This window comes from Meleagris gallopavo, chromosome 2 (genome assembly GCF_000146605.3).
Source record: "Meleagris gallopavo isolate NT-WF06-2002-E0010 breed Aviagen turkey brand Nicholas breeding stock chromosome 2, Turkey_5.1, whole genome shotgun sequence".
Taxonomy (NCBI): Eukaryota; Metazoa; Chordata; class Aves; order Galliformes; family Phasianidae; genus Meleagris; species Meleagris gallopavo.
Window position 1 is genome coordinate 62,894,919 of NC_015012.2, and position 26,067 is coordinate 62,920,985.

The 26,067-nt window shown below is 44.6% G+C and overlaps 1 protein-coding gene across 1 annotated transcript; it reads right to left on the reverse strand.

The window, feature by feature from the left end:
* Positions 1-2,555: 2,555 nt before the first annotated feature.
* FOXO3 (forkhead box O3) lies at positions 2,556-19,989 on the reverse strand. The gene is made up of 2 exons (XM_010707468.2): positions 18,420-19,989; positions 2,556-6,674 (listed from the first exon to the last, which is right to left on the reverse strand). The coding sequence occupies exon 1, from the start codon at positions 19,972-19,974 to the stop codon at positions 18,454-18,456; it is 1,521 nt and encodes a 506-aa protein (XP_010705770.1). The 5' UTR covers positions 19,975-19,989; the 3' UTR covers positions 2,556-6,674; positions 18,420-18,453.
* Positions 19,990-26,067: the final 6,078 nt, after the last annotated feature.

Below are 26,067 nucleotides of genomic sequence, written 5' to 3' on the forward strand. Positions count from 1 at the left end.
CATATAGTCCAACTGTACTGCAATGAACAGGGACATCTACAGCTACATCAGGGTGCCCCTTCCAGCCTGATCTTGAATGTCTCCAGGCAGGAGCATCCACCGCATTTATGGGCAGCTGTTCTGTGCCTCACCACCCTTATTGAAAAAATAATCTAAATCTCCCCTCGGTTTGTCCGAAACCATTTCCCCTTGTCCTATCACAACAGACTCTGCTGAAGAGCCTGTCCCCTTTCTTCTTAAAGCTTTCCTTTAGTTACCGAAACATCTATTTCAATTTCACTGCACACACAGAAAAACCCCCTCTCAGGTGCACTCCATGAGGCAGCCAGGTGGGAGCTCCCACTCCATGCATTGGTGAGGGTGGGCTAAACTGCACAGTGACAGCACTCTGTGCCCCACACCTGGCTCTCCCCAGCTGCCTCACTCCTGAAGCCGGAGCCCCAGATGCAGAGGCAGCAGAGCAGAGCAGGTAGCTGTCTGCCCAGGAGGACAGCTGGGCTCTGAAAGCCACTATTGTTCATAAACTCCTTGGCCACAGTAGTTTTGAAAAGATTTTTAAGGGATGAATTCTATTTTTACTGTTTTTCCCCAACTTCATTCAAGCACGAGATGCAGGTTTCTTTAAACTCACACATCATTTAGGCCAACTGCTATTGCCGAATTGAGATGTTTTATCTCGGTTTCCAGATTCAATCTTTTCCTTGATATGTCATCAAAGCATCAACTATTACAAACAGGAGGCGCTTTGTTCTGAAAAGCAAATGTTGTGGCACATGGAAAGCTACTAGTGTTGTCATTCTGAAAAGAAAATCCAAGCATAAAATGAAAAGAAAAAAACAACCCAGAATAAAGTTTCAGAATTTTATCAGAAAACGGTGAAGTTTTCTAAAGATTAAAAAACTACAGCAACAAAAACAACAGTTTGTTGTTGTTGTTGTTCTAATGGTATCTTCTGTGCTTCACTTTTATATGATAATAATAGCAGAAGCAAAATCCCCTGGCTCTGCTAGGTGGGCTGGGCACAGAAGCAATGAGGTAGCAATCATGAGGGGATGACTCTGATCTATCTGCTTCATCTGCCCTGGGCTCCGCTTCGCCCAAGACATCCTCCCTTTGGAAAACAAGGCATCAGGCACCACGATTCCAGCAGAAGAAGAGGCAGACTCCCAGATGTGCTTATCTCAAGCTTCCCAAAAGCACCCCTCGCTTCCTTAGCAGCAGTAGCCAAACACCAGCTGCAAAACGTTGTGTTCCCTGGTCTGGTTTAACCAGCAACTCAGCACATGCGGTGGGAGCTCCCAAAATAGCTCCGGGTTGCCTCATCAGTCTCGGCAGCAGCTCAAAAGACCTTTGGTTTTCTGGGACTTGGAGAAGTTCAAGACGTTGGAGCTTATTTTGAAAGTATTTTATAAGATAAGGATGAAATATTCCATGGCCGGGTGAACCGCAGGTCACCGTCAAGGCGTTGCACAACGCAACCAAGGAGGCACAGCACAAAACTTGCACAGGATTTGATCTGCTTGCTGCTGCCCTGACCTAAATTCGGATCAAAGCAGAGGCCCTCCCATGTTGGCAGCTCACCGGGCTGAAGGCTTTCATCAAGTGTCCTAAATGCCAAGGGAGTCACGCCAAGGAGGAGGACAACACAGGTCCTTCACTGCCAGCAAAACAGGTCCATTTTCCAGGAGCTAAACCACAGTTCATCCCAGTAAATGGCTATTTTCTGGCTGTATCTCCCCGCTGCACAAAAAACCTACTCTTTCTTGGAATCATCATTTGCTTTTGAAAAACAACTTCCAAAACCATACACATCTGTGGCTTCCCATCAGGGCAGGAGAGCAGTGCTTGCTGATGTGTCTCATGTTTCTCATCACGCTCTCCTGCGCCTTGGCCAGCACCGTCAATACGGCTTGCTGCTGAGTCAGGCTGCTGGTTTTCTTATCCCAAATCCCAAACGGATGGTTTCAAGTACTCCAGACATATTTCAAACACAGTTTGAAACCCAGCCAAGCCCAGGGGGACACAACTCTTCTGGCTGCGTTGCAGCTGGGCTGATTTTCTCCTGGGAATAGTGAGCTGGGCTGCAAGAGGGAAATGCAGTATCATCCCAGGGGACACCCACCAGTGACAGGCTGACCCAGGCAAGATGTCAGAAGGACTTTCTCTATCAGGCGAGAGTGCAGGGTTTGTCTCACCTTCCTTACCTGGCACCTTTGCTGCTCTGCTGCTCCACACTCACCTCTTTGCGAAGGGATCCCATCCCCACTTGCTCCCCTATCTCCCTCACACACTGCTAACAGACCAGGTCCCACTGTGCAACACTCCCCGCCTCGGCAGCTGCTCTAGAATGGATGGTTTTGTTAACTCCATGTAGCATGCTGTCTGCAGTGGAAGGGATGCTAAGTCACTGGCAGCCCTCCTGGAAATGCCTCTGCAGAGCCACAGGACCTTGTGCATACCTTATGGACCCATGCCACCCTGGGGTCCCCTCCCAGCCCCCTTTCCAGGTCCTGCATTTAGATGTCCGTCACACAACAAAACAGCAAAGGCAAATCTGCAACGTAGAGATCCATTATGCTTTATTTACATGCGTCACCATCTCTTTTACAAACTAGATTACAATTTAAAATGGAATACACAAGGCAATATCTACTAACACCAAGTGGAGTAAGCACTGCGTCTCTACTTCGTTTGGAAAGGGGCAGGTTTTGCTCCAAAACAAACTTCCTTCCAATCTCTGTGTAGTAAGGTAATATATTCATCCAGGGCAGCATTCTTTTTTTTTTTCTTTTTTTTCTTTTTTTTTAATTTTTTAAAATTATTTTATAAAATCCTCAGTAAGACTGCAACATGAGAGTGTCTGCTTTCAAATGAAAGTACAAGATAGCCCAAATGAAAAGTATAAACTGTTCAGCTCTTCGGTATGTAAAGACGGCCATGCGCGCTAAGGCTGTGGATTTAATATTCTTCCAATTTACATGGCTTGAAACGAAAACAGATAAAACAGTTTTACAGATACTGTATACATATTTTTTCCAATCATGCAACTTTTTTTAAAAAAAGTTAAACATGTGAAGCCAAATGTACAATCCATTTTTCCAACCCATAGGAACAAAATGTATCTGGTCCCCCTTCGCATCTGTTGGCAACTCCTAATGAATATTGTGTACTAAAAACAATTGCAGGACACTGATTGCCAAGCAATGACGTCATTTGAGAGAAATACATGATCTAAAAGGTTATATTTTTGAATCAGTGGCACAAAAATTTCTGGAGTTAGGCGGTGGCCAACCATCCAATTATTCTTGTGAGAAAAAAACTTATAAAATCATTAAATAAACCCAAAAAACTATGACTAAGAACTGCATCAGTGCCACCTTTATAGACCTTTTGTAAAGCGTTTGTTTAAACGACACCGGTGTAATTGTTCTGGGCCTTCATCTGTTTTATGTGCTTTCAGAAGGAAAATTATGCAGAAGAATATTCAAAAACTCAAAGGCCAAAGTTTTCAAAAGGTGGCTTCCCCAAATTTACTATTATTTTAAGCCTTACTTTGACACCTACACAAGTGACCCTTGGGTTCAGCAAGACGCAGTTATTTTTCAGCACCTCTGGACACGAGAGCAATTTTTAGGCACCTCAGCATGCGGACGAGGTGGCCCTGGGGGGCAGCAGGCACCTCTGCGTGATTTGAGAAGTGCCAGCCCCATGACACCACATCCATGTCCCAGACTTTCGATGCCTGACGTGAGGCACTTCAGTTTGAAAGTTTTGGCCGCAAAAATGAGCAACAGAAACCAAACCAAACTGAAGAGGTTGTCCAAATCCATCCCTCTTCAGCTAGTGCTGAGATAGTCTCCAGCACAGGGGCCCAACGTGGCCTAGATACGCCAACGGAAATGCTCTCCTTGACATTGCTGGGAGGTAGATTAAGCCTTTCAGCTGCTAATGCTTTTAATTAAAAAAAAAAACAAAAAACTTTCTCTGCCATTGACTGGCTGTCTCCAAATCAATTGTCTCCATTTTCTGAACAGAGCGGACCATGTTTTTCTCTCTATTTATGCCAGTGTGAGCTAGCTCTGAGTTCAATGTAACAAGGCTGCCCTGGCAGAGCACAAATTGCCGCAGGCTGTTTTAGACTAAGGGGCCTTCCCTTGCACTGGACAAGAACTGCATCCGCACAAAGGAACAAAACCAAACAATGGGTTTTTGTCATCTCAGCCATCCACCACAACATCAATACTGGTGCTGCCCATATGCACCAGACACCTGGCAGGTGGCCTTTGGGAAGGCCCCGGGCCTCACTGCGGACATCACCTGTACATGGAGCTCTGCTGGTGGCCAAATCCTCAGGGTATGGGGACAAGCCCAGACTCGGGCAGCCACCACAGAGCTGCCTGGGGAAGGAGCACCAGAGGACAGGCCTTTGGTGTGCACTCACATTTTGGGGTGCGCCAGGAGGCTTGCAGGGAAGCCCTTGACTGATTTTGTTAAGAAGCGTCTGCAGTTGGACTGATAAGCAAAGTGACACCTAGGCCTGGTGTCCTGCGGCACACTAGTGTCTGCTAATAACCAACCTCCTTGAATATGGAGATGGGCAGCAAGTGTCAGCTACCTCCCGTGGATTTAATCACCTAGTCCCTATGCTGACAAATTGACCAAGTGACTGTGAAAATAAAAGTCTCCTTTTTTTTTTTTAGAAACGAGAATGATAAACCCTTGGCTACTTGGAAAAGTTGATATGCTACAGGGCAACAACAACCACAACTGCACAGAGTTTACACAGTCATAAGTGCGGGATGAAACCAAGAGGTGCATCTTTACGAGAACACTGTGAGCATGAGGGGGTTACGTTACGAAACAAAACTTCCATCACACGGGGAGCTGTTATTTCACCAATATCACCTTGGGGACCTGGAAATTGAGGAGCGAGGAAGGACCCATGAGCGCTCGCGTGGGTGTGCATGACTGTGTGTGTGCGGTGGCAGTGGCGAGAGGGAGTCACTCCACATTGCATGGTACACGGACCGGTGGCAATTCATGCACTGAAACTTTGGGTTAAAATGCTAGTTGGTTTTCCTAACATCCATGCATAATGATCCATTTCTGTACATAATAAAATATATTTATATATTTATATGCATAATGCCTTTATGCAAAGAAAAAAGCTTCATATATCACTTTGGAGAATTATGTATACACTGTCCTATTCAGAACGTCTTCATACCAAGTTCTTATGTACCATTGGTGTTATCCCCTCTTTTTTTGTATCCCTCCCCCCACGATACTAATAAAAAGTAATCAAACTTTCCAGATTATAGAGAGGATCTATACAGCACCATACCTTTTATTCATTATTATTATTATTCATTTTACAAAAGAAAATCTTAAGAAGCAAAATATATAAAACTGCCTTGTCTTTCAGTGTCATTAATCCTGTTACAATCTATGCTCATATGAAAAGCCATTTGCATGATACTGTCACCTTACCATTCCCTCTCTTGCTGCTTCTTCTGCAATGGATTATATACAATGAGAAGGAAAAAAATCATCAAGGATATGTACAAAAAAAAAAAGAAAAAGAAAAAAAAAAGGATCACTGATGCAATAACACACACTGCAACGATCTGTGCTTGGACACCCAGTGCTGCCGCTGCGATCAACTTGCTGATGCACACAGCCTGTTCGCTCACCTTTCCTGCAAAGGAGAGTATTTCCCTTTATTTTTGCTTCTCAGACAGCTCTTTACAGGTGGTTATACGCTCAATATGTCTGGCAGCAGAGGGGCAGCTCAGCCTAAAAGTTCTCACCATGCTACCTGTGGCAGCCCTGCTAACGTAAGGCAGGAGGTGAGCCTGCTCCAGTGGGCAGCAAGCAGGATCCCACGGCAGCGAAGGCAGCAGCACCTGTGGTCAGTCCATCCTCACCAGCACCAGCCGGGAGGTCTGCCTCGCTGGTTTCCCTGGCTTTGCAATCAACTCTGGCTTGATGCTTACAGAAAACGGGGCCGTACCATTAAGTTTAAGGAAAGAATGAGAAATTAACAAACAAACCAACCCAACAAGCAAAAGGACCACACGAATCACCTCTCTCTGGAATTTGGTAGGCTGGTTGGTATCATGAACGGTGTCTATCTGGAGAGCCCTGACATCTGAGCAACGTTAGGTTATGATCGTTTCCTTGCATGTATGCAGTGTTTCAGATTCCCCACTGAGAGAAAGCAAAAATGGTCAAAAATCTATGGAAATCAAACTGGAGGTTGCAGGGAGGAGGGTGGGCGGACAGGGAAAACCTCCAAAAAGAAAAGCCAACTTAAAACATCCCATAAACCATTAATATATTGAAACACCACATACTCATTGACAAGTAACTACTGTAAAGGCTACACAGTGTGTTCTCAACAGGATGGTGCTGAACATTGTCTCCACAGCAGGTGCTTGGCCATCCAGAAAAGGAAGATTTTGCATACTTCAAAATGAGTTCAATTCCAAAGAAAAGGAAGAAGAAAAAAAAAAGAGGATCTTCACTCAGATAAGGGGCCTTTTAACAGTCTGTTTTGTTAGGAAAATAATGCAGGGTTCACAAACGTCGTAAGCTGTAAACAGTATCACTGTCCACTTGCTGACAGCAGATTTGGCAAAGGGTTCTCTTACATCTCGTGTCAGTTTGAGGGTCTGGAAAGAAAGAAGAAAAAGAAGAAAAGACAGTGAGATTGCTACATGTAGGGGAAAAAAACCCTACAAAACAATAACAAAAAGCCAACTGAGCAAAGCTCCAAACCCAGATTACACTGACAAGCAATTTTGTTTTCATCCAGAAGCTTCAAGTGCATAGCAAAGGATAAGTTTACACCATTATCCCTCATAAAAACGTTTATCTCTTGCCACAGTCTGTGTGTCTTTCTTTTCTGGCTAATGGCAAAGTCTAATTAAAGAAGCCCAGAACATCATCTACTTGCCATGCATATTTCCAGGTGAAGCATGGAAGGATCCTTCACCTTCTGGAGATCTTTCATGATCACCCTCTCCATCACCTAGAGCTCTCACCATCACCAAGAGGCTGGACAAATCTGTCAGTATGTGACAAATGCCAGTCCTGAACGACAGCTGAAGAATGCTGCTCAAAAGCAGCAGCAAGGAGCCACCAATTTTGGGTTGGACTGCTCTCCATGAAACGTGAACATTTCAACACGTCAAAGGTCAGGTTTTTAAAGGTGGGCAGAGGCTTAAGGATACAGGTAGGCACCTCAAAGGGTTTTTGAAAAATATATACATTTAAACATTTCCATGAAATCCTTTCATATCTTTAGGAATCCCATATGATAGCCATCTGTATTGCTTAGCACATGATTCCTTGAAGACCCGGCTTATGAACTCTGGACTCAGTCCCCATCACCTAAAACCTTTTGAGGACTTTCCCTGAGATGAATGACTCATTTTTTTCTACTGTGCAAGAAGATGAGGACCCTTGCTGAAACCACAAAGTAATCTGAGTCAATTACAGGAATGTTTTTTCTCTCTGGAAAGCCTGGTATCAGCCACCCTCAGGAAAAACCATGGATTTAGGGGGACTGCTGGATTAATCTGGGAGAGCAGCTCCTGCGAAGGAAATCTCCCAGCATTACAAAAAGGCTCTTGTGAGATGACTCCATTACTGCACAGACTATTCTGAGGCTTCTCCTTTTTAAGGTTCCAGGGACTGATCCTATGATAACATTTTATTAAAATGATCTATTCTGATAATGCTAAATGATTGATGGAAATTTAATCATTTTGTCTGATGGTTATTAGAGCAACAGTATGACAGCTGCTCCCTGTGCCATTAGGGGAGAACTTCATTCAGAGTGGCTTAGGGAACAGACAGATTGCATTTTTCACCCAAACAAAATTTGGCTTTAGCCTTAATTACGTGCAGGGTTTTGGGGTAGACTGTTTTATGAATAAAGGGATTTCCGACTGGATCAACATATTGATTTCTTCGTTTCCAAAGAGTAAATTAATGCTAGCCCTTTGCTAATGTGACTGCCTGGCAACAATTCCATTTGGTGTGTGTGTCTCCATGGCCACAACAAGGTCACCAGGAGATCCCCGGTTACCAGACGGGCCTGGTAACTCCCAGTGTAACCCAGCAGTGGATTTTTTTGTGGAACAAATGAACAGCTGCCCTTTGCAGGGCTGTGCTCCCCCACTTCTCACTGCAGCCATGGCACTGAGGCTGGAAGCTGGTGGCTTCCCAATGTGCCAGCTCACTGAGCTCATCAGAAGGATGGGTTCAGCATCGTGCACTGCAGCATCAAGCTGGGCAGGTCCTACAGGGCAGCCAGCTAAGCTAAGCACGGGATGAACGTGAGTCCTGCTGACTTCAGATGGAGCTTATAATTAAAAGGAAAGGAGTACAGGAACTCTGAAGTACCAGAGTAGCGTTTACTATTTGGATTAAAAATGTACGTACGATATTATCCTATGAAATATGTGACAAAATATTCCTGTGTGACGAGAGATAAAAGTGAAAGACAGATGTTCACAAGCATAACCTATGTAAGTGGCACTGCCTGATGTTACCTTCTGAGAACACCAGTCCCTCACACTGCACAAACGTCCAGGAGATTGAGGCTTAACCCAAGGAAATGCACAGCAGAGGTGGAACTCACTCATAGCAGAACCGAAACACGTTCAGTTCTCACTGCTCTGTTTACACAGACTTTGCAAAGGGATTAAAAAATGGAAAGAAGCAGATCAAAATCTTAACCACTGTACCTTTAAATTACCTCATTACAGCCCATAATAGACCCACACACTCTCACTTTCTGTCTCACCACAAAAAGCCTCTGTCAACCTGGTGTTAGTTGCCCACTATTACACAGCAATGAAAGCCGTATCAGGCAAGGAAGTGAAAATTCCAGCTACACCTCCATACACGGGTGGTCCTCCACCACAACTGCCCAGCTCTCTCCCACCCTAGCTCCAGCAGCTCCAGCCACTACTAGGATTTCTCATGCTCCCAATGGCTGCTGGAAAAGCTCAGTGTCCACAACGTCACCCCCAGTCTGAAGAGAGCAGCGCTCAAAAGCAGCGTGATGGCAACAGCTGGAGGTTGTGCAGCTCTCACAACAGAGCTGATATTTGGGCTCTTTGGCTCACAGGCATGCACTTGAAGTAAGGGCAATTCCACTCTGTCTTGATCCCTTGGGTACAGAGACACTGGACTTCACAAGAAGCACATCTGCTGGACATCACAAGAAGCCAAAGGACTTTATGAAACTACAGCTTATGGAACCACACATGCATGTGGTTGGTGAAAATGAACACTTTAAAAGAGAAACAGAAAAAGCATTAAATTAGGGGTAGCTCAAGATGAACTCTTGCTTTATCACTTCCCACAGACATTCTGAGCTTTAGATGCTAAATCTGCTTATCCTATTCTATGGAAGAGCATAAAACAAAACCCAAAGATTTCTGTATTTCTCAGTTCTTCAGTTTGTAAGCAGTTATGTGGGAGATAAGATGATCACATTCTGTCCCTTCCTACACCCTCCTATCCTCTACTTTGCTATTGACCTGCTACAAATGCTACCCTTGCTTTACTCTTGTCCACCTGTTAGTTGTGGTTTCCCTCCTCACCATCACATTTCCTAAGCTCTGTTTCATACCATCACCTAAGGGGAAAGTCGTCTCCCAAGCCCTACAGCATTTATTAGACCATTACAGAAGCTCTGAAGGATCATCTGCTCCATTTTGTTTTCTCCCTTTGATTTCCACCTGTGCCAATTACACAGCATTGGAAATTTCTTCAGATTGCAAAGGTGATGGATGTAGTGATGCTCCTCAAGGGCAAGGTACAGATGATGTACACTGCCGGTATGTTTATCAGTAAGCCACATAACACAGATCTGCAAAAAGAAAAGTGATGTACTCCTTCACATTATCATAGTTCCAAGAACTGTACCATCAACACACTGCTTCTCCATAAAGAAGCCTACTGAATATCTCCTCATTTGGCTGGAAGGCTTGATGAGTGGACTGCATCTTGAAAAACACTACACTCAAGGCTTGTAAAACAAGCATTTTCCCTGGGTACCACTCAGCAGGGACAGGAAATCCCAATAATGCCTTTTACAAGTAGCAGGCCAGAGACTCAGGATGGAAACGTTGTGAAGGAAATGTGTGTCCTTCAGTGACAAATGTGCATTTGATTTGGTGCCTCTGACTCCTGCTTGTGTCATCACCCCCAGCAGAACAGCTTCTCTAAAATGGAGTAGGCTCAAGAAGGAACACTGTAGGAATGATTTCAGCTTTTTCCTTAAGTTAATACTCAGCCATAGGTTTTCACAGCTCAACACTGAAGAATACAAAACATTTGTTAGAATTGAACAAGGAAAATAACTGTTGTGGCTTTCTATAATGACAAAGTTGCAGAGTGTCATTTTTCATAAATCACAGAATGGTTTGGGTTGGAAGGGACCTTAAAGATCATCCAGCTCCACCACCCATGCCATGGGCAATGTTGCCACCCACTACACTAGGCTGCACCATGCCCCATCCAGACTGGCCTTGAATACTTCCCAAGACCTCCACAACTTCTCTGGACAAAAGAAGAACGAAAAATAGAAATGCTGACTCTGTGGTGGTACCTTTTGGGCTTAGCATGCACATGTGTGCCAAAACGCAGTGCTGAAGTCAGGATATGAAGTCGAAGGAAAAGAAAAGATTTGGCAACTTCATGCAATTTCTTTCGAAGGTCTGAACTTCCGGTCATGTTGCGTCTTCACTTTTTCTCTTTGAATTGTACTCAGAAAAAAAAATATTCCTGGTTCAGACTGGTGGGCAGAGAGCAAGAGCAGAAAAATGGAAAGACTAAGAAAGCAGCACAGAACTAGGGCATATGGGAGCTAAAAATTTGCTGTGCTGGTATTGCACAGGCATGTAAAGCACAAAAGTGTATCTTTTCCTTCTGTTGCTGCCTTTTCACTCCAGAACACATTGCAAACCATAGCAGACAACCAAATATTTTGGAAGTAAACGTAACTGAAGATGTCAGATCATTCTTTCTCCCTGTGTCAACTCTGCAATAAAAGTCTTGCTAAGGACTGTCGTGAGGTGCCATAACTCAGGTTGGATATTAGGAAAAAATTCTTCTCAGAAAGCACAGTGAGGCAATGGCACAGACCGCCCAAGGAGGTGGTGGAGGTGTTCAAGAAATATGGAAATGTAGCCCTGACAGATGTGGTTATTGGTATGGTGGGGATGGGCTGGTGGTTGGATTAGATGGTCTTAGTGGTCTTTCTCAACCTTAATGATCCTGTGAATCTATGACTAATGATGTGTTATCCTGATGGACCTTCCTCTACCTTCTCTCCCTTTGCAGAGGCCAATGCTGTTTGTCATGTCTGTAATGCCACTGCTGCTTGCTCCTGAACAATAAGCAACTTGCAGCACCACAGAAATTCACAACTTTGCCAGATGCCAAAGCCTGTCTTTTCATTTCGTACAGAGTAAGCCTCTGTGAAGATTTAAACCAGACTGCATAGCATAAATGACTTTATCTCTATATAACTCACCACTTAAGTCATCTAAATCTACATGTACCTTGCCATGCACTTTATAATGTCTGTTTGACAATGAGGTAAAACAGAAGAAACAGAAGAAATTTTACTCTTTGTTCTATTTTTTCTGTAGAACATAGATCAAATGTAATCAAATCATTACTAGATTATCATCTTTTATGCATGTGAACAGGTTAAAAAAAAAGCTGAATTTTCACAACCGTTGATGAAGCTTTAGAAAAACTTCTCACAGAAACACAGAAAAATCTAGGCTGTGAAGGGAACTTATGAACATCATTTGGACCAATCTTCTGTTGAACCTTAGGTTAGGTTACTCAGGACCCTGTCAAGGCACACCTGGGCTATTTCCAGTAACAGAGTCCATCACTCCTTTGGTCAGTTCACTTCACCTAGCTGGGCAAGGTCCCTTCTACCCATTTTACAGATGGGTACAAAAAGAGACATCCAGAGAGAAACTGGCCCACCCATATTCACACACTTGAAAAGAAAACAGATTGGGGTTTTCCTTATGTACTGGGACCTGATACTGAACAACCTAATTCACAGGAAATTCTGCACTTGCTTGCAAGAGGAGCAAGCTCATACAGACGACACTACATATGTCACTGTGTTGTTGCCCATACAAAAAGACCATATGCTGCGACACTTGTTTTTACACCTCCAGATATGTCACTGTGCAGTGATGCTGGCTTTCCTGCACAAGCACTGCTGATAACCAATTGCCTTTGAGAACCATTGCATCAGGCTGGATTCAAACCTCTGCCCTGGCCAATGAAGAAGAGATTAGATACAAGGCATCATCTCCTAAAGTGTCTCCATGCTTCCTACTAATATTTTATGGTAAATTTTATCCTGTCCTCCCTTCACGGATCTGAGGAGGTCTCCTGAAGGACCTGTGCTCAACACAGCATATTTAAGCAAGATGCTGTTGGACTAGTGAAAGTTAACTATATGGAGGATGAAGGCAAAAAATGCTTGCTAAATTGCCTGAATAACAATGCTTTCTATGAGTACTTAAGAGCACTGGTAAAGATACCTCTTCTGTTCAAAGAAAAAGATGGGTAACTGCTGTACACGGGAGTGTACAATACAAAAATGGAGGAGATATTTGCTCATGCCTTTGAATCTGGAGAACAAATGTCGGTCTCTGAACTGCAGAGTAAAGGATACCTACCTGACAGGAAACATATTGAATTAAAGGTTTACAGCACTGTGGGGTCCTGCTATGTACTCTTTTTCTGAGTGTCCTCATAGAGCGTTTATTTTTCTCTGCCAAGTACAGGTCAACAATGCTCGTGTTGATCATTCATGAAGATTTTCACCAAGTTGATATAAGAAAGAACCTCCTCTGTCATGACTTAGGAGAGTCAGAATAAGGCAAGAGAGGGAAGGCATTTCCTCAAAACCAGATCTCTATGTTTGTACAAAATAGTTATCTATGGAAGCTGGAAGAAGCTGTTTGCAAAAGGAATCAGCGCAGGGAAAAACAAGAGGCAAGATCTCAAACCAGCTGAAAAAGTGCATGATCACATGCTGTTCTCCACAGCATCCTCCAGGAAACTGTCCTTTTTCCCCCTCAGCAATCGCAGACAACCATTGCCATAGCAGCCTCCTTTAGCTGAGCCACACCTCCGTCCTCTTACTGCTCAACAGATGTCTGCTCTGCCAGGCCCCAGCAACGGCTGCCCCATGTGGTAATCTGAGCGGAAAAGCTGATTAAATGGCCCCACAAACCAGACTAAGGCAGAGCGGTCCCACCACCCAACTGCTGGTACCTGATTTAATGGGGCCAGTGTCCCCATGTGCCTCACAGAGGGGCAACTTTGATGTGACCATCCTGCTGGAGACGTGCTCTTCACCACCAGCACGGAGCCTCAGGGAGGCTGTGAGCATCCATCCTTCCTCTATGGACCAGGCAATAAAGGCTGGCTATTAACCCACAGCACCACGCAGCTATGTGCTTCCCCTCTGCCCACATCGTACCTGCGCTCTCTGCCTGTCAGGAACATAAGACTCAAAGCTCTGTGGCTCTCATTCTTCACTGCGGCTGAGCACTGAATTGCTCAGATGGGGCCATCCATCAAAAGATGGATGGGAAAAAACAAACCACCTGTAAGCATTCCAGCTATCAGGCAACAGCACAATACGGGACCAATGCTGATCCACAGCTCTGAACAATCACAACAGCTCATTCACATGAAAAAGACAATTTGCAAAGACTCGTTCTGTAATAAAACCCGAGTGCTGCTGATGCAGGGAGGAAAGCACTGGGGAGACCAGTCGATGCGGGCTGTTCTAAAAATATCAGTTTGTGCTGTCATCTGGTGAGAGTATGTCATGCTGTAATCTTGGCATCTGCAGGGACAGCAAGTTTCTGCCTAATTATTGCTGCTGAATCACATGACAAAGCATGAGGCACTGAAATATATATATATATCTGTCACAAAAACAGAAGAACGCCCAAACCACATGACCAGACCAATATCTTGGCTTCAGCCATCCTTCACTCACAACACAAGTCTGTGGACAGAATTCTGTCCGTTTATAGACCTTTTCCCTCAGCTAATAAAACTCTAAGCCAAGAGCTTAGCAAAGTACTTCCAGAGGAGCAAGGGACTCACAGCATCCATACACTGGCTCTCACTGCACTCACTCCAGCTGAGCAAAGGTTCAATAGGCATCACCCTGGCTCACTTGGCCAGGCCTGGGAATCCTGCTACACAGGGCTGCCACAGGTGACACAGACCTTCTGAAGCCGAGCTGGGAGCTGTAGGGACTGAGGCCCAGCTGTGTGTGAGGTGGCAGCAGCAGAGGCAGCTTTCTGTGCAAGGGAAAGCTGAAGCACCCCTGCAAGCTTGGGACCGGCCCTCGGGGAGTGAGGATCCTGCTTGGGGCAAGTCTTCCCTGGAGATAATGAGACCCCTGTTCTCAGTGCAACACAGAGTTTTCCACACACATATTTTTGTTCAAAGGCTGAGCTTGGTGTGAGTGATGTTTGACCAGTCACAAAACCACCTTTCAAAACTTAGGCTGGCTGAAACAACACTGAAACGCTAAAAGCGTGCCGCCTCCTTAACCACTAACCTGTTAGAAATGAAGCAGAAGAATTTGCTCCTCTTGAATTTCCTTCCTTCAAGGTTAAAGCCCTATCTTGACTCCACACAGGAAACCTGCCAGCCCTGCCCAAGACCTCATTTACTGAAGCTAAGAGAGGAGGAAGAAGGGCCACGGCACTGAAGCCATGGGGGCTCTCAGGCAGCAGGCTCACCGGCTCCAGTCTCCATAGGTCAGCTCTAACAGGTAGAAATGGTTTCTGAAAAAGAATAAAAACCATCTTCCTCATGGTATGTTGTCTAGTCAGGGTGCCCTGATTCCATTAGGACAGACTGCGCCCAAAGAGAGATCTCTTCATGTGGAATAACCTTTTAAGATGTACTTTTACTCAGTGTTGTTATCCTCAGACCTATGGATTTGTCTTTAGTATGAATTTCATCCAGAAACAGGTTGAATGGAAATTAATAAAACAGCAAGCAGTCCAAACAGATGTGGACTAGTGAAATACAAACGGGCACTTTACTATGTTTCTTGAGAATTCGCTTTATCAGAGATGTTAACCACCAAATTCTGTGAACAAATTCAGGACATTTCTATTAGTAGCTTGCAAGCTGTACTGTCACAGTAAGATGACTTGGGACTTCAGTGATGCTCGGGTTGAATAAGTGCCTCTAAATGCTCTGTGCTGTATTTTGCTTCTATTTCCAAACAAGTCAGCGTGGCTTCACACAACTCTGCTACAGCGCCCAGAGGGATCCAGCTAAATGGCACATTAAAACCTCTCCCAGGAGATGCAGCTCGATGAGTTTTGCAGGCAGCAAAACCAGCTCAAGAAGTTCCTGCCCTACTTGCATGGAGCCGCCCTGCACCCCTTCCAAGCCCTGGCAGCACAGTTGGTTGTGGGGCTCTCCTGTAAGCTGGATCACTGAAGGAACAGAGGTAAATAGAGCTTCTTTGGGAAGTTCTGACGCCACAGGAGACGCTGCTAAAGTGATCGCTGATCACCAGCTCATGACATTCCAGGCAACTGTGAAATTTCCCATTGCCCTCCCCATCAGTTTGCTTGAGGTTACCCTTAGCAAACACCAAATTCCTTCAGCTCCACTGGCTGAGAGGGACACAGAGCTAAGCACCATGTGATGGGAACACTAGCAGAACGGGATGTAAAAACACCAGGTATCCTGGAGAGAGGTTAGGGAATAACGACTAGATGACCTCCAGCAGTCCCTTCCAAACCCCTATGATTCTGTGATTTGTGTATTGACAAGCAAGCAGAAAGCACAACCCAGTGATTATCTGTGTGAGTGGAGGGCAGATACAGTGCTCTTGGGAAGTAAGTGCAGGTAGGGGAACAGAGGCCTCAACTAGCTTAATGGGGGAATTACTGCTGTGTGAATGAGGTAAGAACAAAAGCATATTGATTTTTCCTTTCTTTCGTGCAAGAGGAAAAACCAACCAACCAAATTCTTTTATGAGCACCAATTAAGGCCTGCTGAAAGGCTGGAAATGGCAAGCCTCGCAGGCAAAGAGCCAGAACAGTGGGAGCTGGTGAACATGCAAAGGCTTATGTGCAGCCAGTGGCTATAGACACCTAACTCATCATGGTGGCAGTCTGCATAGGCCTTTGCCTTCCCCAGTTAACAGAATGTAGTTGATTTTCTTTTAAAGAGGAAGAGGCTGACACAGATGACTGGTCAATAATTCATTGAGGAGAGCCATTTCCTCAACAACTCCATCCCCCAAAATGAGGCTTCTCACCTACACATATATGGGTTCCTCTCCTCTAAGGCACACCCTGAGAAGGACTGGGGTGGCCATGCTCTCCCTGTGTGGCACAGGATAGAGTGAAGAGGCAGTGGGGAACTGCTGCAAGGAGGTGGCTGATACTGCACCTCCCTGCTGCTTCTGGGTCTCCCCACCACCTTGTATCTACACACAGCACACAATTGTACTGAAACAGGAGATTGCCTTTTTGTGTGTCATACAAAGCTGTCAATTACATCTCTTTTTTTAAGCATATTGTACTGCTGGATGCTTCACCTTGGACAAAAATGGGTTTCTAAATTCCAACAGCTCATGCACTTGGAGGAGGAGACAACAAAGGTGACCTGACGCGAGGTTCTGCTTTATGGCTCATGAATCACTTTTCTTTTTTTTTCCTTTTCTTTCTTAAATGATCAAGCACTGGAACTGAAAAAACAGAAGAACTCAGCTGGCACCCTAGCCTTGCCACAATGCATGGACAGTGGAATGCAGCATCCTCTACAGCCTACCTCCCAACCTCACCCCACAGTGCTCCCCTTTCCAGAGTGATGTGAAAGAATCAGAGGAAATCATTTGCCTGGAAGAGAAAGTACTGCACAAACCACTGACTCCACTGGAGCAAGGAAGCTCTGCATAATTGCTACATCAAAGAGTCCTGAGCAGTTCTGTCCTCCCTTACAGCCAGCAGATCAGCACACATTTTGGGGGTACTCCAGACACATAGGGAGATATTCAGGAGGCTCACCACTGCTGTTCACATACTGCAAAGCTTCCCCCTGAACATTTAACTGTGAAACAAAAGATGAAAACTCAATTAAAGATTAAAGGTTCACCCACTAGCAAAGTCAAAAGACATGGATTATTTCTTTCCATCCCTCTCTCAGAAAATAAGAAAGTTGGAAGTAAGCTGCAAAAAGAATGAATGCCTGAATGAATGATACTCTGCACACTGTTCTGAAGTTTGCAGAATACTTTCAATAATTTATAGCCAACCTTTTATCCTACTATATCTTGAAATCTACTCCCTTATACTAATAAATAAACAAAAGAGAAAGGGCACTTTGTATGGAACTTATTCCTTGAGTCAGTGAATGTGTGTCTAAGCAGGCAGACGTATGGGTGGGAGCCTGCAGAATCACAAAGGATGGCAGAAACAATGTTTACAGGCTCAGATGCCCCCACTTGCAGGTAAGTACTGGAAAAAAACACAGCAATCTGGAGAAAAATAATGTGAGGTAGCTAACATTTGAAAAGCACCTATGTCAGAACCCAAACCTAGAGATATTTTCTTGGTGAAGTCCAAAAGGAAATGATACCTACTCTGGTCTTGTGGGGGACCAACCATTTTTGCAAAGTTCTAGCACTTAGAACAGGATGTTCCTGCGACCAGGATCCTACTTTTGTTACTTCAAAATATAATTCCTTGATTTGCTACCTTTTTTTTAGTCAAGAATTACATTTAAAAAAAAATAAAAACAAGCAATTGCACTAGCATTACTATACACAGCAGCAAACTATTTTAGTCCAGCTCTGTGACATACACTTGGCTAAGTGTATGTCACAGTGGTGCAAGCACTGATCTTGCAAACTCTTACTTCTCCCAGCAGTAGTATTTCTCTATTGACCACAAAGCCCCTGTCTCATCCCTGTGTAACACAGCTTAGCTACGTGTGGCATTGGCTGTAGAGAGGAATCCATTTGTTGCGACTTCAAAGAAGACAAACCGGAGCTCTCTGATTCCTGAAACCCACAAATATTCCACCTTTGTTTTCCTGATTTGTCATTAACATTTCTTACATCTAAATTAAGAGGGACACAGCATCAGATGCGTGCTGACCGTGCTACAGCTGAACACCTTTTACAGTTTAGCCTAATTTCCCTCCACACCTCCCAGCTTTTCTTGGTAGTGCCTGCTGCATACCAAAACATAGCAAGCCATTGCATGACAAATTAGTATTATTAGTGTGCACTGACAATTAAGTGGTTGGTGCAAACTCCAATAAAACCAAGCATTTTACCACATCTACAGGGCACTGACCTGTTTGCCCATTTTCCCTGTCCTCAAAGATCCTTCAGCCTGGTACCCAACTCTGTGATGAAGCCTGTTTAGCACCAGTGAAGTTCCCCACATTCAGACTGACAACGTTCTGTGCTGAGATGAGGGAATCAAAGTTAAAATCCAGCCCATCTGCATCCATGAGTTCACTGCGGATGATGGACTCCATGTCACACTCCAAGCTCCCATTGAAAATATCCAGGTCTAAGTCACTTGGGAATTTCTCGTGTCCCATGACCGGAAGGTTCATGCTAGAGGAATACAAAGAGGAGCCTGAGAGAGGGTCAGAAAGTGTTTGCATAGACTGATTGACAGGTGATTGCTGATGTTTGGATCCCAAGCTGTTGGAGTCATTCAAGCCTATGTTACTGATGGAATTGGACAAGGCACGGCTGCCACTAAGAGGAGAGCTGTGAGACTGGTGCTGGTGATGGGGCAGGCTCTGATTGACCAGACCGCCCTGACTGGACTGCGCAGCAAACGACATCATGGGGTCATTGCGGAGCATTATATTCCTGCGGGAGTTCTGGGCGGACACAGCTGTGCTGGCCTGGGACATGAGCGGGTCAGACTGTGTCATCATGACATCGCTGTGACTAAGTGCATCTGAGGCGAGCAGATCCTGCAGCGTCTGGTTGTTGTAATGAGAAATGGAAGAGAAGGTAGCCTGCTTGTTCTCCTGAATAGTCTGCATGGGCGACTGGCGGAGGGAATTCAGGGACGATGGCCCAAACACGGCGTTGTTGAAACTACTCGAGGGGGAGCCCAGCCCTGAACCTTTGGAACCATACGGAAAACTGGAGCTTCTCTGCATTATTCCTCCTGTGGGCGACTGCTGGGAGGAAGGGAGTGTTATATTGTCCAAGAGGTCATCCATGAGGTTATCCGTCAGTCCATCGTTCAAATTCATTGTCCCAGCCATATCAGTCAACCTAGGCAACTCCACAGTGCATGGTTTGTTTACCGAGGGGGACAAGCTCGAAGGGCTACTGTACAGCATGGGAGAAAGTGGAGCGTCATCATCTTGAACATCATCCAGCTCGGTGCTCGCCAAAATCGGCGACAAGCGCCCACTTATTGTACTGGCGTTCGAATTGGTCCGGGAGCGAAAATCTGTCCAGGCATCCAGCTCGTCACTGCTGCGGGAAGTCGGGCTCCCCGGCCACTTGGAGAGCTGTGAAGGACTGTCCTCACTCGCCTCCTGGGCAGTCTGCAGAGCTGCCTTTTTCTTCGCTGCCCGCCCTCTACTCTTTGTGTATTTGTTGCTGTTGTCCATAGACACGGCGCGTCTCCGGGGCGCCTTGCCAACTTTTCCACCATCTGGATTGATCATCCACCAGGAGCTCTTCCCAGTGCCTTCATTTTGCACCCTGATGAATCGGCTGTGGAGCGACAAGTTGTGCCGGATTGAATTCTGCAGGAAAGGAAGAAAACAACATGTCAAGACCAGCACTGCTTTTGCTACTCCAAATCTCAATCGCAACACCAACATCACAGGAAAATGACATGAATCAAAACACTGGGCCCTCCTGGACATCACTACGTTTTCTTGGGTGATGGAAATGGGAAGGCTGGAGCTTGAGAGCACCTTGCCTGCGTGCTGCTAGTCAGCAGGTGCCATGCCTGCAGTAGCTGGGCATTCCTGCAACCTGCCCTTATACCCCAGAAGCTGCATCCTAAGGAACAGAGCTGTAAGGAGCTAGAAGAGACAGTTGGGATTATCAGAACAAGGGAACAGAATGTCTAGGTCCTCTTTGCCAAGAACTCCCCTCTCCCGGGATATGGATGAAACCAGAGGCTGCTGCACGTGCCCTTAAGTCACTTAACAGTACCTGACTTGAGGGAGCTGCACTTCTCCCTTTTCAACTCAGGACAAACCTCTACATTATCAGCAATCTTGCCATCAGCTCCATGAAACAAAACGTGTAAAGTCATTGCCGAAATCTGACTGGACCAGTAGTCACACTCACTGCAGCCTTGGCAAATGTCTTTTTAATTCTTCATCGGCATGTGTGTTTGTGTATTTATTCTAATTCTTGAGCAAACTTCATGTGCTGCTGCTCCTCTCCCACGGGCACACTGTGCATAAGCTGCGCTTTCTCTCTTGATGAGGCACACCAGAATTACGCCTGTACCACGGCAGCCAGCCAGCTGTCCCCACACTATAGTATCCTCACAATCTTCAAAACGTGACATGACACAGCACACAGTGATACACTTGTCCCTGTAAGCTGCTGTATGAGGCTGCACACAGTTGCACACCCCACGCTACACACAGGGAGGTACATTCACAGCCTTGCTCAAGTCAGCGACATCCCCAGTCTGAAAGCCACACCAGCGATCATCACCCCAAACCAAGTGGCAGAAAAAACCAGCCCACAGTAGCCCTAATGAAACCACACCAGATTTATACAGAATAACTGAAATGAAAATCCCACTCTGTTCAACCTACTGCTGCTGGGCTTAAAATACAGCTCAAAAAGGACACGCAAGTAGTACTGGCTACTGAAATGCTTCCAGAGGATTGGACTTTTTTCTCATTTGTAAGGCAAATATTTTTGGAGTGATGCCATATCCTTTTGACATAAGTGTTACGCTATTCCTGCACGTTAAAGATGATCAAGTTTAAAAAGTTGAACGAGGTTTTTTTTGTTTGTTTTTCTTTTTTAATTTTGGCAAATAGCAGCTATCGAGGATAAAAATACATTTGTTCTACCAGCATGCTTTAAAAGCATAAAGTCAACAGGATCACAGCACTGCCAATCCATCTGGCATAAGCATCCTTCATTTACAAAGCACTGAAGAAATTCCAGGTTTAAATGGACAAAGAATATGTCAATCAACACATCATTCGCAAGCATCTCAATGCTTGTAGCGCTGGGATAAATGGATGTTTGACATAAGTGAACTGGAGACACACTGGATGTATAAAGAAAAACAGCCCAGCTTTTTTTTTAAACAATTCTCGGTATAAGATGCCTTTTTCCCGCTAAGTGTTGTGGTTTTTGTCAGATTGTGAAATGGAAAACATGCCTGAAATTCTTCTCACACGCAGACAGCAGACGCATTTGTGATTATCACTTAATGAAAAGAGAAATCATATTGACTACAGTTCAAAATAACAACTGCTTTGTTTTAAACAATTTGCACAGAACAGCAGACAAGGCTTTGCAGACACACTCGAGACAAGTTTGGGTTAGCGTTTCAGCTGTAAACTTGTCTACTTCCAAGAGACTATAATGCCATTATAGTATGTTGGACTGAGGTGCAGCATCATCGTTCTTCAGTCTAAGGAGAGGAAGAGCCTTTTATTATTTAGCTGTTGACATTTTAAGTGATATTTTGAGCCTGGTAGAAGTCTGTTTCTAATTTCAAATAATCAGGCACCACTGCTAACTTTCTCAGGTTCTTCCCAAGTGCCTGGAGACTGCTGACTGTTTTATTTTGTTGTTTTTAAATCTTTCCCGATATTCCGGTTTGTGCTGCTTCAATTCAGGCAGCTTTTATATTCATCCATTGTGGCAACTGTATGTGAAAATATGGGATCTCTCCCAGTGGCAGGATTACAACAACCAGATCTAGAACACCACGCCAAACACCGTGATGCACTCAACCTAAAAATGCTGGATATAAGAATTAACAGCACAGTGGTAGCTACAAATGAAAATACATGTATGTGTATCTCAAAAAAACAGAGAAGAAAGACCTGAGGTGGGACACGCAGCCTGCCATATAGCTTCAAACATAAAAACAGTCAGCCAAGCACCATCAGCTAACTTTGCAACCTTTGGTCTTCTCATGAATTTCTGCTGCACTATTGTAATATCTGGTCTAAAACCAGCCAAAATCCTAAATGGTCAGTTGGTAAAACTGTAAAATTGAAGAGCATTTCAGGATGAGGGCTCTTCTATGAGTGTGTATGTATGCACGTGTGTAATTTTCTTATTACATCTTTTTGCTCACTGTTGGTATTACAAAAATAATAAAAGAGTGTAATAATACTTTTGCACTGAAAATTGGTGGTTATGAAAAATCCAAGCAGTTTGTTTTCCTTTACATTATGCAATATGCCATTTATGCTCCAGCTTCTGTTTTTCTTTACTTTTCTCCTGTAGGAAGACTGTTTTGCTAAGCATAATTACGGGCCAATTTATTTCTGTGTACCTCATCTCCACCCTCTGTTCAAACAGTGCCTTAAAACCCACTTCTTTCATACAGCCTCCCATGCTGACCTCTTCAGCAACAGTATCTCAGTTTTTGGTTTCTCCATGTGTTGGGTGCCCTGCCAAATCAAATTATGGCTGGATCCTGTTATCCTTCCACATATGAACTTTGCTAGAGAAATCACTGAGACCCAGAATTCGCAGGAGTGAAAGCTGTTGTGCTGGGCTACAGGGCTGCAATCTGGAAGGAAATAATTGGGCTTTCTACCTGTTTCTGAACCACTGGAGAATGTTCATGACTGCTTAAAATATAGGATAAGCCTGTGGGACAACTTTTTCTCACTGCATTAGGAACGTGACCTTGCGACACACCACAGAGGAACTGGGGAAGCAAAGAAAGTACAGTTTGTGATTTGGACCCGCTGCTGCTCAAATTGATGGGGATTTGTCTCCAGCTTATTTGGAAGAAAGATTAGGCCACAATGACTGAAACAAAACACATTATTTCATGCCAAAATACAACAAGAAACTTTAAAAGATCTATAGAGGAACGCCCATGAATCTGTCCTGGAGACCATATGGGACAGATGCTAGCCAGGCCGCAGACACCTTGGAAAGAGCTCAGATACCAATGATGGCTACAACATGAGGACAGTACAAGAGCAGAGCAGAAAAGAAATATGATGAGCTCCTCCCTTTATTAGCGTTACTATTTATATTCGACTTGAAGTAAGCTGCATGCCCTACCAAGACTGTGATTCTTGCAGATAAGATCAAGAGCATACCATACGGTGCCCAGCTGGGTCCCAGCCCCTATTGAAGGGGACCTGCAGAAAGGAGTTATTGTTCCTGAAGACAAGGAAGATCGAGAACAGAGGAACACATGAGATGGGGCAGATGTGGCATGAGTAGAGGATGCTGCATGAAGGCAATGCTCAGCTGCCAGCTGCTGAGAGGTTACTGCAAATTCTCATTTAAAAAAAAAACATACATCTGTGCAGAGTATTACATGCCACTAACAGATGTCAGGTGGTGTGCAAGACTGAGAGGAAGATGGACAGGCAGGAGTGTCCCTGCTGGGGAGGAAGGAAGCTGAACATGAAGGGGGCAGAGCAGTAGGAAAGGGGAAAGGAAAGGACTAAGATGTCTGAGAAGGGGACAGCAGTGAGGTGGAGAGGAGCACATCTAGGCACAGCAGAAGGGGAAGGTGTCAGGGGACGGCATTACAAGGCTGAGCAATGGTATCACTAGGGTGGGCAGTAGAGAAAGGGATGGCAGTGATGTGGCAAGAGGACAGGATGGCAGAGACCTGCCTTGGCGTCCCTCTGCCATGGGCGCTGAGAGATCATGTGGTAAGACTTCTCCCAGACAGCTTTTGTGGTGAGGAAACCTAGCCACCAAGCCCTGAGCGGAAGGCATTATGAGAAAGGGTGCTGGCATGCCCACCAGCTCTCTTGGTATTTTGGTACAAGTGTGAACATATAAGCTCCCTGAGACGACATTCAAACATTTCCAAGGCGCCAAATACCCAGTTTGGTGCAAACTTATAAATGAGGCTCTTGAAAAAGCTTAGGCCACGCATTACTTCAGTACACAACTGTGGCCAGGCCAAAACAGCAAATGCTCAAGCCTTCAAAACAGAGAAAATCCCCCCTCATTCCTCCTGCCCATGTCTGCTTCAGCCTCTTCCAAACTGTGTTTACCTTGTGGAGCCCGGCCATTAACTCAGACACCAGCTGCAAGTGCTTCCACTGCAACACAGAGTCTTTTTTGTCTGGGAGCAACATGTGGTATCAATTTATCATTCTCAACAACACCACAAGGAATCTACTCACTTTAAAAATAAAAAGAGAGTTGTGTAACTTAACTCTTAAAAGCCCCTGCTTTAAGGGAAAAAAAAAATTAAAAAAAGCTGAAGATTAGCAAGATGAGGTGCAGCTGGTGGCCACTGGGTCCAAGTTACACACTGCTGTTTTCATTTTGGTGTTCTGCAGTGAGTGGTTAATTTGTTATTTCAGATACAGGCTCCTAAACTGTAAGATCGCTTCTAAAAATCGAGAGCAATGGTTTATTTTAACAATTGGGATACTGCGAAATGATGAGAGAAAAACAAACACTATCTGTGGACCCATAACTGCTGCTAACGCTCACTTGGGAGAACTATACTTTATTTTACATTTTATAAACATATTTAACACTCTGACTTCACCATATGAAGTTGTCTGATGACCACGCAGTAGGGCAAGGCTCAAATCTAATGCCATTGGGGAGAAGCCATGGAAATAACAACTCCAGCTTACTGCAAGCTTTCCAAGCTTGCTTCTTTGACTTTGATTTCCAGCCTTCAGCACCATTCTCAAAACTCTGTAGCATAATTCTGTTATGGGGATGAATAACCGTCCAGAGGACCTTCACCAAAAATTAGTCCTTTTCTTTAAGAAAAGCAAAATGAACCAAACTACATTCTTTGTATTCAGTGGTCACTAAAATATAAGGTTGTGAATAATCAATACATTTTGCCCACCCATCCAGACCAGTGCTTGTGCCTTCCCATGAAGTAACTCAACATTTGCTTCAGCTACCATTTTTATACTTTGCTTGCTTTAAAATCTTCCATTAGGTTCAGCTGCAAGTAAAGAAGAGAACAGATACAGTGACTTCAAAATGATGAGTAGTTAAAACTGACTGTTGTATGCATTTATATCAAAATTTTTGGCAAAAGGCATTTGTGAGTCTGGAAGGGAGACTTTCAGCCAGTACTCCTCTGTTGGTTCTGCATAATCCTTTGCTACACTGCCCTGTAAGGCTCAGGACGCTCTTCTCAAGGCACTTAAACATCCTCAGCCGAAAGCGGTCTCTGAACTTCTCACCATTTCCATATGTTTTTGCAAACCAGAAAAAAAATATGCAACATAATAAAGTAGTGAAGGTGGTCCGTAAATGCAGAAAAATTGAGAATTAAAACATAAGGAGAGTCTGTCCACAGTATCTATCCAGCCATGTTGTACCAATGTACAACTTTTAATTGCCTCGTTTTCCATACAAAGCCAAATATGAAACAAACCAAATGTGTATTTTGGTTTGTTGTATTTTCCCTAAATTATGAAAGTTGTAGTGGAAAATAGCATTAAGTAAATTACACCCAAAAAGTGTCATCACTTCTGACACTCAAACATTGTTGATGCTCACTATCTGGTATCACCTATGGGTTTTCAGGGCAACCTGCACACATTACAGATGTTGCGCAGAAGCAGGGTCACACAGGGGACATCCAGCAGCCCTCTGTGCATGGCTCACAGAGGTCACTGCATGGAGAGTGTTGAGAGAGAAAGTGGAAATGACACTGCACAGCATCAGATGTTGCCGAGGACCTCTGGGCCCATGCAGCCCAACTCCTACTGCAGTAGGGACACCCACAACAGGGTGCCCAGGCCCACATCCAGATGGCTTCTGAAGATCTTCATGAA

Coding starts and splice junctions, on each gene's coding strand:
- FOXO3 (XM_010707468.2), bottom strand. CDS start 19,974: ATGTCCAGGAGGGCCCAGTGTTTTGATTCATGTCATTTTCCTGTGATG.